Below are 13,525 nucleotides of genomic sequence, written 5' to 3'. Positions count from 1 at the left end.
TCTACATTTGGAAACGAACAAATGTATCGTTAGTTAGTCGACAGATTTAATCACCCGTTGGACCTTTTCTTTTTTGCAAAGCAAATGTCTCTTCTTTAAAACGAGGTTTTACATCTATCGCACGATAATATCGTTCGGTTTGTTTCTCTTCACGTTTTACCATGTTACGTACCATCCTTTATTATGTTTATTCTACCTTTTACGAAATAGGTGACAACATGTACAGTAACAACAATAATGATAATAATAATAATAATTATTGTGCATCTTGTGACAGGTAATTCTGTTAGTCATACTCAGAGTAATCGGTAACGCTCTCTTCAGTTTATTGACTTTTTTCTTTAAACTGTTACTGTTACCAACGTGGTTTTGAGCAATGCTCTTCTATATATTATAATTATAAATATATAAAAATAAAGTTATAGTTATGTGCAATTCTGATAAATTCTCGTTTCACTGTTCACGTTGTCTTCAACACCGTATAATAGGATACGGACATTTTTACCACCTGCAAACATCGTTGTTGTTTGAGCGAAACATATCAGAATGGTCAGAGTTAGGTGATTGTCAGTGAATGTTGGTGGTGTTTACCTCCAAGAAACTTGCCATGTTCAGTTGCACTAAACCGCCAGCCGTTAAACAGGTAGGTGTTAGGTTTCTTCGTAACGCTACCACGTATAATGCTTGTGTTTTCGAAGAACTTGTGTACCATAATGATTCGTATCTGGAAGTTTCATTATCATCGCGTGTGATACACGGAGTGCCGTTCGAATCAACAGCAAAATTGTGGTAGGTTCACCCTTTGCAATCGAGTGGCGACTGGGAAGCGACGTTAAACAATCGTCACTTGGTGGATAATGAACGAAGAGAGAGAACAGATCTATGGGCCTCCATAAATTTGTTCGTTATGGTGAGATGGAGAATACGTGGAATATTTCAATAAAATAGTATACTTTATTTCTACGTTAGTTTGAACAAATTTTGAAGAAGGTCCGATTTGCAACCTTTTGTACAGCAAAATCATCTCCGAGTGCAAAGGGTTAACGTACATTTTATATAATTCTTTTTTGTTCGCAGGAAATGATGAAGAATTACATACGTAAACAAAACAGAAGAAGAAACGATAAGTCTCGACTGAAGAAATAGTGTAATTAATATATAATTTCGTCGAGATCGTTTATTGGCTCTACTCACATCGCCGCGTGAATTCTGTCGCACGAATCCAGCACGAACTGTCCCTGAAGCATGATGACAAATAGATGCATCAGTTGACACAACATGAAACTGCAGTTTCTGTAGAAGTTTATATCTAAATCCGCCGTACTCAGCTGATTTGAAAACAGTGAAAAATTTCCACAGATTAAACAACGCGAAATGTAATCGTAGGAAAGAGAAAAAAGGAAGCTCACCTGGATCAGAGTAATACTGAAGCATACAATCACCATGGCTAAGCAGGTGAAAAGGTACGTGTCATGGCCGCGTTCAATTTCCTTTACAAAGCTGAGTAAAACGGCGGTAAAACGTGGTAGAGAAAAGAGGAACCACAAACTAACGAAGAAGACATGCAAACAAAGAATGTCAATACTGACTTTATAGCACGTTGATGTCCCTGAATGGAGAAACACGCGTTCTTGTACGCCTCTTTCGTCCAGTGGTCGAAATACTTCCCCTTCACGCTATTGTCCTCGCGAACTGAATTTTTGAAGCGGTATCTGTGAACGTTCCACGCAATCTCGATAATAATTTCCCGACGAAAATGAGAGAAAAAATGTATCTCTCAAGTTTTCTCACCCGGCCACGGCGAACAGTCCGCAAGTGTGTTGCACCAGTACCATGTAACTGGTGTCGCAGGCACAGTACACCACCACTACAATCAAAACTGTGCACGTTCCGTGAAGTATGATGTAATAATAGTATTCTACTTCGTCGACGAAGTAATATCCGGGTATGACGAATTGCAAACTTGGCGTTATATTCTGTGTCTTGTACGAGTTCACCAATCGGGTCGTCCATGGCACTTGTATGAACAAGAACGAGCAAATGTACGCGTTCACTGGAAATGTCCAATCGAGAGTTGCTAATTGTTTCTAATTAAAACTTCGGAGAGCTTACCAACGTAGAACCTCGAGAGCAGATTTCCCCTTTGTCCGTACTTCTTCATGATGCCGATCTCCTTGTACGATCGTTCTTGATTCCAGTCCTCCCACATACTATCCAGAAGGTATTCGAACTGCAACAGTCGTGTCACACAGTTGCAGAAAAATGTCAAGGTGGAAGATAAAGATCGCGAGCATCCTCCCACCTTATCTGTATTTATAATGTAGTTCCCTTGCTTGCATAGCAGCAACACTATCGCGAAGAAGAATGGCACTTGTTCTACTATCACGTCCACGGTAAGGGTTTGCAACATCCTTGCTAGCTGTATTAACGAAGCATCGCGACATTTACTCTTTATCTTGTCACATGACATTGTCTTCTTAGTATGTCGAAACAAGTTACAGAAATTAGATGTTACGAGGGTTTGTTTGTAATCTGGAGCAGTAGTTGTGTGAACGAAGAGGGCAAACAACCCTGTTCGGAAAATTAGAAGGTAGCGAGCCAAAAGCGAGAACTTGGAATGTTGAAAGATGAAGAGGGAGGAAGATCGAGAGACTTTGCAACTATCGTTACAGTACAGTTAGTTAACGCTTTGTATTCCCGAAATTACCGAGTAAAAACCTCCTTATTCATCCAGAACTCCTACGATCTACTATTTATCGGTGAAATTCTTCGAGACAATTGTCTCAAGAAAATTCCTACCCCTGATATAATTACACTTTTCACACTTTCTATTGTATTGTAAATGATGGAATATCGTATATATCGAGTAAAGCATGACAGAGTGTACATTTATGTTAACGTTACGTGTGTACCTGAGCAAGGAGCGAACTGATGATAACCATGAACACAATGTTCACCTGCTTGCATAGCAGCAACACTAGCGGGCAGAAGAATGGCGTCTGTTCTACTATCATGTCCACGGTAAGGGTTTGCAACATCCTTGCTAGCTGTATTAAGGAAGCATCGCGACATTTACACTCTATTCTGTCACTCGACATTGTCTTCTTAGTATGTCGAAACAAGTTACAGAAATTAGATGTTACGAGGGTTTGTTTGTGATCTGGAGCAGTAGTTGTGTGAACGAAGAGGGCAAACAACCCTGTACGGAAAATTAGAAGGTAGCGAGCCAAAAGCGAGAACTTGGAATGTTGAAAGATGAAGAGTGAGGAAGATCGAGAGACTTTGCAACTATCGTTACAGTACAGTTAGTTAACGCTTTGTATTCCCGAAATTACCGAGTAAAAACCTACTTGTTCATCCAGAACTCCTACGATCTACTATTTATCGGTGAAATTCTTAGAGACAATTGTCTCAAGAAAATTCCTACCCCTGATACAATTACACTTTTCACACGTTCTATTGTATTGTAAATAATGGAATATCGTATAAATCCAGTAAAGCATGACAGAGTGAACATTTATGTTAACGTTACGTGTGTACCTGAGCGAGGAGCACGTTTGAGCTTCGCTCGATCCCACGGTCCAGATTTCGCAGTTGAACATTCGCGAAAAAAGGGCAGAGAATTCTCCCGCGGTTAATTCTCAAGCGGTTCAATTAAGGTACGTTCGGCTTGTCGGCACTTTATTACATGCACGCAGCCACCTATGACGTCTATCGCGCACAACATGCGGCAGAATTTACCAGCATGATTTATTGGAAACGTCGGTCACGTGCAAGTAACGAATATCCTTTTCTTCCCGTAGGAGGATACAACGTGTACGATAATTAGAAAAAAGAATAGAAATATATGGGGAAGTTCATTTTCGAATGATCGAAGAGAACGCGGTTGGTAATTCAACTGTATCTATTTTTAAGCGAATTTACACGTATATCATACATATATGTTTGTACTATTTCGTTCATTGCGTGCTCTCTACTTTTACTTGGTCTGCATCACCGTGTAGTAGGAAACAGATGCTTTGATGATCTGAAAGGGAACGTTTAAATTTGTTCAAATATTCTCTAACAATAAGTACCTTTCGCTACCTGTTTAATGTTAATCGTTAAATCACCTCTGCGAACGATCGTAGATTCAACGTCGTCATCCCACCAGCTGTTAACAGAGGTGGGTTTAGGCAGCTTCTCAATGCCAATACATACAACGCTTGTGTTCTAGGAGTGAAATTATACCACTGCGATTCGTATCTGCAAAGGACAAGGAAGAATTGAGAGAAAATTCGAACCTGGAGAGATTCTTGGTCAGAAAGTGTATCAGGTAACGTAACAGGAAATTTTAGTATGAAGTATACAATACTTACATCTTGTCGTACAGTTCGTCGAACGCGTTTATCACAAATTGTCCCTGGACGTTCAAAAAGAAAACGTGAAACGCTTGGCCGACGAAAAACGTTCCGTGCACAACCTTCAACTTTATGTGTATTATCATTATCATGTAGTATTGCTCAGGATCCATCCAGTAATAGGCTGGATAAACGAACGCACGTTTTCTCGTTTTGTTCAGTGGCGCGCAAATGTCCAAGATGATCGGTGCGAAAGGCACGCATAAGAATATGGCCGCGGGAAGGAACAAATGTGCTGTAAACGTCAAAGGAGAAATAAGGTAATTTCTCGGGGTAATTTCATTCTCCATCTCACCTGCGTAACACAACGCGATCAGTTGTCCTTTTCGAGCATAGGTTACCATGATTTTGCATTCCGTCTCAGATTTGATCGACGTCCAGTTGTCGAATATCTGTTCCACCATCGACTTTAACTGTAATTTCAACGTGTCGAGAGGAGAATTGAAAAAAGGGTTAGAGGCGAATGTGCATGGTAAAAGTGTCGCGACATGTCAGTTGATAAGCCACTGAAAGCATGACTCTTTCTGCAAAAGTTTCAGTTCCACTGATAGGGTTGCTGAAGATAGAAACGTGATTTACAATTTAAGCTCCATTTTTTTGCTGTTCCACTCGACGAAAAATTATGCAAAAATTCAGAGATACTATAGACAGTGGGATACGTGTCTGGGAATTTTTCCCATTTTCTGTCAATAACGAATTTTGATTAATTGACAAGTTTGGACATATCGATTTTCTATTGAAATTATCAAGTGACTTCCTACTATCGATAGGAGGCCATTTTAACACGTTCACCGTGTAATTTTTCTTGTGCGCAGAAATTATCTGAGTCACGGGCATTTTTTTTAATTCGACAGGTCAAATAACTAATCGAAATTCGGTAATCAATCGCAGTCACGCTTCCACCAATCAAGTTTCTTCCTCTGAGATCCACAGCGAACGTCCCGTATGTTTCATTCAAATTTCTCGTTCAAATCGTCCCGTGTGCTTTTCTCAAAAGTACCATCGAACGTTGTTCCCTTACCTTCGTTTCGTTTATAATGTAATTACCCAGTTTCACGAACGTCCCAACCGCTGCCACGTTGAAAGGTATGCCATCCACGAGATTGTCCATGCTGAAGAATAGCACGGTGTTTGCTATCTGCAATCAAACACGATATGCGTCGTGTTTAAACGTTCCTTTCGATTGAACCTACCGTACCTGTGTAACAATGGAAGATGCCATTAGAAGCAAAGAAAGTATTTGCGTGATCAGTTTCCTTCGAGAGTTCTGACGAGGCCAGACACCGCATATCAGTCCAAGCACTTTGTTCAACTTCATAAATCGTTCTTCGACCGTTTCTGCGTACATAATCGTAACAGCGAAATCAGTCAAGCTGGTTCTACGTTATATTTCTCTTGTGTGTTTGCCATAAGTTAAAGAGAATCGGTAGGATGAAGATTGTCAGGAAAATAATCGCCTATCGTATATTCCGTGTGCTTACAGACTAATATCGCTGAGGGTTTAGTTCAATAATTTCTGAAACGACCAGAGCACGATCGTTACACGAGCAACCGTTTCTCGATCATTTATTAAACCGCCTTTTTGAAACGGAGATACGACGCTTTCGTCAAGATCATCCGAAAATTGGACTATTTGAAGCTCGTTAGAAAGTTCAGTACTCTACTCTCGCAAAGTGAAAAGCACTTATGTCTGATTCAGAAGCGGTATAGCTTGCATTAAATATTAACAGTTAAATGGCTCCTTCTTCGATGTTAGTCCTGGGCAGTCTACCTGTTACGTAGTGCGCAGGAAATGTTACGGAATATACATACGTACTTCATTTTTCGGCAGAATTTCTTGCGTTTGGTATTTCGTTACGTTTGCACCGCAGGTGAACGGCATGGAAATGCATTTGAAATTCTCCGTGATTTGTAGATCATTATTGGTGGTTAAATGCAGTTACACTGTTCTGTTGTTTGCAGAGACAGAGTAGCGATGGAGAAAAGTGGGAAACGAGCATTGATTCAGTACCTTGAACGGCCTTTTATCGCAATATGTTGAATCACTTGGTCGACAGAACTGTTCCTCGTGTTCAGGAAAAGTACCATGTGGGAAACAGAATAATCCTTCTACGTTACGTTTCGACAATATGGGTGAGTTTTTACGTTCGAAATTTTATTGAACAAGTATTTGAAAAAAATTGTCAAACAGTTCAAGTGTTTCATTGTATAAGTGGACAAGTAAGAGTAAGTAGAAAATATTAATTTATTATATGTTTAGGGGTTTGTTACGTTTTATTACATGCATACGAATAACACCACAATATATAAACACGCACGACAAATATAACAACACATACGTAATAACGAGTACAGTAGATAAGTTTTGTAAAAAATCAATGGCACATTTAACGGACAGGGTGATTCATAAATATGTATGTAAGAACGAGGGAAAATTTGTTTGTATTTGCCTGTAATGCAAACAACAGTATCCTTTTTATATGAATCATCCCGTACAGTTTTAACCTAACTCAACGATTATACGATAGACTCATTGAATCGATTTTGTTTGTATTATTATCTCGTCAATTCACATCGAATACATTTATACAGCGGAAGTGAATATTCTTCAGCCACGTATAGATTGTGCCAGTTATCACGGTAATATCGACAAAATTATGTCAGTATTGAAGTTCTACCGTTCATTTCGATTGCATCACCGTATAGTAAGACACGGATGATTTTATAATCTGGAAGGAGAATCTTGTATACACGGTGTAAAATGTTTTAATGAGTCCGAGTAATCTTGTATTTGTCGCCACGTTACCTCTGAGAAGGTCTTTAAATTCAACGTTATAAATCCACCGGCGGTTAACAAGGGAGGGTTTAGGCTACTCCGTAACGCTAATATGTATAACGCTTGCGTTTTGCACGAAGAATTGTACCATGTCGATTCGTATCTGTAAACGATAAATTTTCATATTTGGAGCTTCGAATCTTCTAATTCAAACTTTCGCATTCAAATTCTCAAATTATTTAATTTTAACTTTGGCAGTCATATTTTAAAACTTAGGGTTTTAAATTATCGCATGCAAATGTTCCAATTTAGATTATCAAATTCTCAAATTTTTGCCCTCAAATTTTTCTCTTCAGCCTTTCACACACAGGTTATCAAATTTCGAATTTGAAAACAATATATTTCTTTCACGGTCAAGGTTAGCTGCGACCATTTCTCCCCCTAAATCCGTATTTCCCATTTCGTTTACGTACTCACATCGTATTATAAACATCGTCGTACGCGTCCAACACGAACTGCCCCTGAACGACTAAGAACAGCATGTGTAACAACTGGGCCGTGAAGAACGTGCAGTACAATGTCCATTCTGCGTCGTGTTCGTGTTCTGATATCTAGATTCATGTAAATTGATCACGAGCTCGCCACTATTAAATATCGAAAAAAAAAAAAAGAAAAGTGAAGCTGGTATAATGAGTCGAGTCACCTGCAACAACGAAGTGCTGATGCTCATCATCAGCAGTCCCACCGAGATGAACATGCAAGTATCGTGAGCGGCCGTGATCTCTTTCACGTATCTGAATCAAAACTAACAATTAATTGCTGAAAAAATAACCAAAAAGATCCAACCGTGAAATTTTGCAGTCTGTAATAATAATAATAATAATAATACCGACTGTAAAGCACGTTGATGTATTCGAATCGAATGACAAACATTTCTATACATCTTTCTCATCATCTTCACAGCTTCCTTCTCATCCTCGGGTATTACCTCATAGCAGGCGTATTTAAAACGATATCTACCAACAGACAATTGTTTTCAGCTAAACAAAAGCCAACGAAATTTCTATAAAGAAAACCATTTTCCATTAATTGTCCTTGAACTAATTACCCTGCAATGGCCAACAATCCGCAAGCGTGTTGCACGGCGTACACGTAATTGGCATCGCAGGCGCAGAAAACAGAGATAAGCATTACCACTACAAGATACATATGCCCTACGATCAAGTAATGATATTTGTCCTCGTCGACGAAATAGTAAGCTGGATAGACGAACAACCGTGCTCGCGTCTCGTTCAACGGCATAAGGATGTCCAGAATCGGCGACACGAACGGCAAGCACATAAATAGAGCGGCGCATAACGATATATGCACTGTTTCAAACGTGAAATAGAATGACAGAGAACGTTCTAATTACACGAATTTCTTCATCTTTGAAATATAAATTTATCCTTCTCTTACGAATATAGAGTATGACACTGAAAATCCCTTTCTCCGCGTATTTCGTCATGATCTTGTACTCATCCTCCGACGTCATGGCTCTCCAGTCTTCGTAGATCTTTCCAAGAAGATATTTCAGCTGAAATTTCGAAGCTGGTGATTTGATTGAGTTAAGAAGACACGTTGGAGAGTATTGCACTTACCTCTGATTCGTTTATGAAATAGTTACCAAATTTGACGATTACCCCGAGCGAAGTTATCAAGTAAGGATAATCGTTTAGTATGATATGTATCCTGGGAAAAGTGACGATCCTGGCATACTGTAAAAATTAGAGTGAAAAAAACAACCACTTTTCGTTTCGGGAAGAAAGAAAATTTCCGATCGCTTAATCCTTATTTTTTCTACCTGTGTAACATAACAAGGTATTATCACAAAGAGCACTACCGTTCGACTGATCCATTTTGGCGAGCTCTTTTGATAGGGCCACACACCGGTTAGCATGCCGAGCTTCTTGTTGATTCTCAAGTAACGTTTCTCTAACGTGATCGCATCCATTGTCAAAATGAAACCAGCGCGACGAACGTTCGACGAATATATGCGCGACGGTTCGTCAGAGAAATCGACGCTAAACGAAGAAGAAGATAGGCAAAGAAAAAAAAATAGAAGGAAAAGAGGAGAATTGCTGAGGACCTATAGCTTCGCTACGTGGCACGTCATGATTTGTTTAAACAACTACGAGGAGACGGCGGAGCGAGCCGTAATTGTGTATCGTTATAGAAGAAATCTCAAAGTAGCATTCAACCGTGCAATTTTTCCTCTAAACGATCCCTATTACACCGTCATCTTGAGCCAATTTGCCAGTAGAAATGTGATGTTAGGTATAATTGTTTTTAATGGCATTGTCACAATATACGTATATAGATACCGCGAGCATTAAGTATTGACAGAAACTGGTACATGTCGTGATGGTAGTTACGAGCGGTGTTACATAATTAAAAGGATTACGTGGACTTGGTTCGTGCGTGTCTGGCCAATGATGGTTTATACCCCTTTTCGAATGCGTCTCACTTTATTCTCGAGTGCTTTCGATATAGATTTCATTTCCCTTCTGCGTTCAGCTAGAGAGTCTCGAGAATGTCCGAGTAACGGAACGTACGAATCTGTTGTTCGAAAGGTAGGCATGGAAATTTGCAAATAAAACGTGTTGTGAATAGATACACCCTTTTAGATGTACAACTGCACTGCTTTACATTTCTGATCCACTGGAGCTTGTCAATGCAATATCAGTACCGCGAAATAGGAGATTGAAGTTTTTAAAGTCTAGAAAATTTTTTGGTAAACCTTTGGATACTATTCTGTAAGATGGAACAAAGTGTCGCGTTAATTATTGCACTTATATTCGGAAAAGTTTCCAAGTTCGGTGAAACGAGATCACGATATGGATGTTGCATACACGATAGTAATTACTTCAATACAGTTATCTCAGTTTTGTTTGGTATTAGTTGAGGCGATGCCATTAGGCAACTGCATTAACGATAGTTGGCTTACCATCTAAAGGGCTAAGAGTGAGCTACGTGCCGGAAGTGGTTTTACATGTTCCCATTTTGACTACAGTTCGCAAACGATACTATTGACGGACAGAAGCATCTTCGAATTTGTCAGAGACTTTTGCTTCACGATTTGGTCCAATTTTCCACTCTGTTCACGGAGGATCTAATAAATGGTCGCAGTAGAAAGTACAGAAAATAAATTGGAGCGTAAACCGATACATCTAATGGACTTGTCAATGTGTTTCAAAAAATTTTGTGAGAATTAGAACTTATATATTTGAATAATTCTGTATACTGTCCAATTGCATAGCAGGTCAAAGAATTATTAACAAATTCTTCGATTGTTGTGCTCCTCCTTTCGTCCCGGTTATCAATTCCTCGCCGTTTATGTCGATTTCATTACCGTGAAAAAGGAAACGGATGCTTTTAAGATCTAGAAATATTTCTTATGACCATTCTAGTGTCCCTTTTTTCTCTGTTAACCCTTATGTCAATAACCGGGTACCCCTTTGCATAATTCTCGCTTAAAATATTTGATCTTCCAGGTAAAATTTCCTATCCTAGTATTTTGTTATCAGAAAACTACTAAAATTGGACGATAAAGTAGACGACAATTCTGGTTATTGACATAAGGGTTAATCGAGAAGGTATCGCGTTAATTGTCATATTTACCTCGGCAAAAGTCTCCAAATTCAAGGAAATCAGTCCTCCCGCAGTGAGCAATGGCGGAGTCAAGCTCCTCCTCAAAGCTAGCACGTACAGAGTTTGCGTTCTCGGCGAACTGTTGTACCATTTTGCGCTATATCTGCGAACGAACAACTCCTGAAATCTTCGAGGTACGATAGAACTGATAATTGCATTTTCTTTTTTTTTGAACGAGTGAAATTTCCTGGCAATTTTTAACTTCCAGTGAAATTCGCGTAAGAACGGCTACTCACATGTTGTCGTAAGTCATGTCATGCGAGAGTATAATAAAGTGTCCCTGGATAGAAAGGAAAAGCAAATGAACCAGTTGCACCACCAAGAAACCGCAATACTTGTAGAACTCCATGCAAGGGTCCATCATGGACGTCTAATTTCAAACGCTCGATTATATCATTTAACAAAGCAGATTATATTTATTTTGCGTGGAATGGAAAATTGACTAACCCTGACTAGAGAGATACTGAACGACAGCACGACTACAGCGACCATTATGAACAGGTACGAGACGTGAACGTCTTCGATCTGCATAATATATCTATTTTACACATATATTGAATAAACGTATGTAAATGATGGTGGAAGAACGAATATTCTAAACAGGTCGAATTTATTTCTAAATAATCGTACTTACTCCATAGCGTGTTGATGAGCCTTGATCGAATGGCGCACTTTTCTATACGTGTCGTCCACTTCGGTGTGCATCTTCTCGTTCTTGGTAATCACAGTTTCCACTGCCCACTTGAAGCAATGCCTACGAGCATATTTCCATTCGGTGTTAATCCAAATTTCCAGGTAATATCGTTAGTTACACGCAGAAATAGTTTACCCAGAGACGTTCAGTAATCCGCACGCGTGTTGCACGATATTCATGTAGATCGTGTCACAGGAGATGTAGACGAAAAACACTACAGTTATCACGCAGAGCATGTGACCCATCAGAATGTAATAATGTTCCTCCTCGTCGAGACCGTAGTATGCAGGATAAATGAAGTCAACCCCACGCGATTCGTTTTTCGGTGAAATAAGGTCGAGAACACGAGGCGTAATCGCCACTGAGGTGAATATAACGTAGCAAAACAGTCCGTTTACTGTGAAATACAGAGAAGTAGGAATAATAATAATAAGAGTAAGAATAGTGGACGAATGAATTAATTGGGTTAGTTAGCAGAAGAAGCGTTTACGAAGGGGTGTTACACTGAAATAGACATATTTTATCCAGGATTTGGAAGCGACTTATTCGTGAATGAATCATTCTCAACGCGAATTTGTCCCCTACCGACGTACAAACGACTGAAAAACCGGCCTCTTTTAGCGTACTTGTCCATAATGTCCATTTCACTTTTCGGCCGTGTCGTTACCCAATCGTTGAATAAGCACTCTATCATCTCCTTTAGCTGTAATTTCGTATCGTTCATTTATACCAAATAAAATGTAAGTACAGAGAGAAAATGTTAAGTACACTGTTCACCTCTTTCTCGTGTATGATGTAATTCACCTCCTTTAAAATTGTTCCTATCGCGACCATCAAAAATGGGCATTGCTCTATTACAACATCCGTGTTCAGATTCACTAAGATGTGTGCAATCTACGATTGAACAAATATCAACGTCTAGCTTAACTAGCAAAATATTTTCTCTCCATCTTTTGTGTGCTAATTTTACAGACATAGTAGATGAATGAAAAAAATCGCCAAGTATATATATATATATAAATTTCGAAAACGTGAATGTAAAATTGTAATATAACTAAAGGTGATCATGCCTGGGTAAGTAAAGATGAAGCAGCAACGAGTATCATCGTGACACGTCCGATCCACTTTGTTCGATCGTTTCCATACGGCCATATCCCGGCCATCGATCCCCACCTTTTGCTCAGGTACAAATATGTCTTCTCCAGTTCGCGAGCTTCCATTATCGAAATTGTAATGGGCGATATGGATTTGATAGGTAAAGTAAGGAAAGAAGGAATTCAACGCGTTCCATGCTTATATCGTTAATTTAACGCTCTGTAATTTACCTTCTCGAATAATTTATCAGTCGGCATTGGATTGTCTTACCAGTCCGTTATTTTACTGTACTAATTTGTCTCCGCGAATAATTTATCAGTCCATGTTGCTGGGTAAAAGAACGCTTAGCATATTTATCTCGTCCACTTACTTCATTAATGGATCAATATAGTCGTTTCATTATTCTTTACCGTACTCGGTTTACAGTAATTGTTTCAACGATGAACTAACCAATCAGGCAAATGTCATTTGACATTTGTATTAATAATAATTGGCATCGCTTGTAAATAGGGTATCGATTGTGGTTTCACATATTGCTGTGTTATATCCAGTTCACAAATAGTATTAGCAAGAGGCAGATGCATCTTTTCGCCTGTGTTTAATACCACTGTTTCATTAGTTCAAGTTGTCACAGACGGTGTCATCGCTGAAACGGTTTATACTGCTGGATACACAATTTGAGAATACTCTGGGGAAGATGTATCGTAGAGAAAGTCTCCGATGGACACGTACCCTTACCGAGTTTCCATATCTTACTTTTTCACGCATCTGATATGTGCTGGCAGTGAAGAGAGTAGAAAATCATTGGTGAGTAAATGTTGTATCTCCGTCGTGTTTCATAAATTTGGTGAGAAACAGTGTTACTTAATT

The 13,525-nt window shown here is 39.2% G+C and overlaps 3 protein-coding genes across 3 annotated transcripts; all 3 read right to left on the bottom strand.

Annotated features, from left to right (window-relative positions):
- Positions 1-460: 460 nt before the first annotated feature.
- LOC108578246 lies at positions 461-5,748 on the bottom strand. The gene is made up of 6 exons (XM_017941533.1): positions 5,599-5,748; positions 5,422-5,538; positions 4,696-4,813; positions 4,359-4,635; positions 4,113-4,245; positions 461-508 (listed from the first exon to the last, which is right to left on the bottom strand). Exons 1-6 carry the CDS (start codon positions 5,746-5,748, stop codon positions 461-463), a joined length of 843 nt encoding a protein of 280 aa, XP_017797022.1.
- A 1,333-nt stretch (positions 5,749-7,081) lies between these two features.
- On the bottom strand, positions 7,082-8,131 carry LOC108578245 (putative odorant receptor 83c). The gene is made up of 5 exons (XM_017941532.1): positions 8,118-8,131; positions 7,880-7,970; positions 7,654-7,787; positions 7,207-7,339; positions 7,082-7,129 (listed from the first exon to the last, which is right to left on the bottom strand). Exons 1-5 carry the CDS (start codon positions 8,129-8,131, stop codon positions 7,082-7,084), a joined length of 420 nt encoding a protein of 139 aa, XP_017797021.1.
- Positions 8,132-8,160: 29 nt separating this feature from the next.
- LOC108570075 lies at positions 8,161-12,912 on the bottom strand. Its single transcript, XM_017941531.1, has 12 exons — positions 12,886-12,912; positions 12,329-12,454; positions 12,173-12,263; positions 11,696-11,957; positions 11,501-11,620; positions 11,314-11,404; positions 11,103-11,236; positions 10,837-10,969; positions 8,843-8,933; positions 8,635-8,766; positions 8,285-8,546; positions 8,161-8,239 (listed from the first exon to the last, which is right to left on the bottom strand). The coding sequence occupies exons 1-12, from the start codon at positions 12,910-12,912 to the stop codon at positions 8,161-8,163; spliced, it is 1,548 nt and encodes a 515-aa protein (XP_017797020.1).
- Between the last annotated feature and the right edge of the window lie 613 nt (positions 12,913-13,525).

This window comes from Habropoda laboriosa, unplaced genomic scaffold (genome assembly GCF_001263275.1).
Source record: "Habropoda laboriosa isolate 0110345459 unplaced genomic scaffold, ASM126327v1 scaffold3760, whole genome shotgun sequence".
NCBI classification, from domain to species: domain Eukaryota; kingdom Metazoa; phylum Arthropoda; class Insecta; order Hymenoptera; family Apidae; genus Habropoda; species Habropoda laboriosa.
This window is presented reverse-complemented; position numbering and strand designations above follow the sequence as displayed.